Source organism: Arachis ipaensis, chromosome B08 (assembly GCF_000816755.2).
Source record: "Arachis ipaensis cultivar K30076 chromosome B08, Araip1.1, whole genome shotgun sequence".
In the NCBI taxonomy this organism is placed as follows: Eukaryota; Viridiplantae; Streptophyta; class Magnoliopsida; order Fabales; family Fabaceae; genus Arachis; species Arachis ipaensis.
Window position 1 is genome coordinate 24,426,831 of NC_029792.2, and position 1,844 is coordinate 24,428,674.

Below are 1,844 nucleotides of genomic sequence, written 5' to 3' on the forward strand. Positions count from 1 at the left end.
TTCCACTATTATATGTATGTATAATCAAATAACATAGTTGTATTATTAAATAAAAATATTCTACAAGAGAATTTACATATTAAGTATTAAAAATGAGATTATGTTTTTATTATATATGAATAGAATGCTTACACTTTTTCATTTGCGAATTGTTTTACTAATATTTGTATGGATACGTTTATGTGAATTTTTAGGGTGATGGAGGAATTATTAATGAAGCAGTAGAGACGGTGGCGGAGAATGTTGAGTCGGTTAGTGAGACGGTGGAAACGAAGAAGACGGCAGAGGAAGTGGTAGAGACAACCACCGCCGAAGCTGACACCAACGTTTTGAACACTTGTGAGTATAGAAGTGCTCAAGATTTGCATGGCCAGCTTGGAGATGGTTGTGACCACAACATTGGGTTATAGTATTATTTAGTATTTAATTACATTCCTTTTTTGTCTTGCTTTTTTTTTTTTCCCTCGTCTTTTACTTTAAATCCAATACTTTTGTTTTTTTTTTTCTTTCCCTTTTCTAATACTTCGGTTTCAGTCCAATACTTATAAATCAATCCTTTCTGCATGAGGAATGTTACGAAGAATGTTAGGGCCAGTAATTTTTGTGATTTGTAGCTATCAAATAGCCATCAATAATAGTTTTAATGGTGTGAGATTGATGTGAGATTTCATCTAATGGTTCATTTTTCTTTGCTGGTTATATGCTGGACAGAATTTAACAAAGTTGTTGGCCTCTTAGGCTTTTCTCATATATAATTCTGCGTTTGGGTTGGTTATAATTCTGCGTTTGCATATATAATTCTTGTTTATTTAGCGACACTTTAAATAAAGACAACACTTTTATAAATATCAAAATTTAATTTTACAATCCATTGTTCAAAAGTCAAAATAGAATATATTCACATAAAGACAATTATAAAATCTTTATTGTAGTATCTATTTATATGAAATGTGTTATACCATTTATATCTTTAATGTCTTGAACATTGTTGCGACCAAGAGTTCAGGTGAAATATGCAAGAACATGTATAATGCTAGGTTCCTCTTGATATAAATATTATATTAAATGTTTCCATGTTATTTTGATGCTTTTTGGATTTTCTAGATTCAGCCTGGGAGATGGAAGGAGAGATTCAAAATTAGTTAAGTTGGTTATCAAGATTTCTGTTCTTTAGGCTTGTGTTAGGAGAACAGAGGATATATAAATAGCACTCATATCAGTAACTTGCATCAGTTGCATGCATGCAATCATAATACACAGTCACTTTCTTTCAATTATGTTGTTCTCTCAACCATACCACAAAACTCCATCAATCTAGTTAGTAAAATTCATATGTATTTACGCATATTCTGTTAAACCACTCATGTTTTTAATTGATGGTTTAATTTATTTCTTTCTGCTACTTTTGATTTATTTTCATGGTTCTGATCATTATTCAGATAAAAATATTTTCAGATAAAATAATCTTTTTATGGTTACTACTTAGTGGTATTGTACTTGTAATAATGAAAGTTTAAATAACAAAATTAATTTTTTATGGATTAAAATAATAATTAAAAAGTAATAAATAATAAATAAAACACTTCATTAGAACTTTCTCAAGTCCCAACTTATGTTTTTTCACGCAGAGGGAAAAGGAAAAGTCACATACAGGGAAAAGGAAAAGGATCGATTTCAAGAGTCGAACTAGGACGTGGTTATTCACCAGGCAATTCATTGCATCAAGTCTAGTATTGGAATTTTGATTTTAGAAAATAAAGTGTGATCTTTTATTTTTGAATAGTTTTTTTTTTATATTTATTATTGGTCTCATCTATAAAATCAATGGTGAGAGTTTATACTTT

At 29.4% G+C, this 1,844-nt stretch overlaps 1 protein-coding gene across 1 annotated transcript in view; it reads left to right on the forward strand.

Moving 5' to 3' along the window:
- The window catches only part of LOC107612353, a 1,614-nt gene extending 321 nt beyond the window's left edge, over nt 1–1,293 (forward strand). Inside the window, exon 2 of the mRNA XM_016314101.2 lies at nt 195–1,293. Coding sequence (XP_016169587.1) covers nt 195–410 — 216 coding nt within the window. The 3' untranslated portion in view covers nt 411–1,293. The remainder of the gene's footprint in view (nt 1–194) is intronic.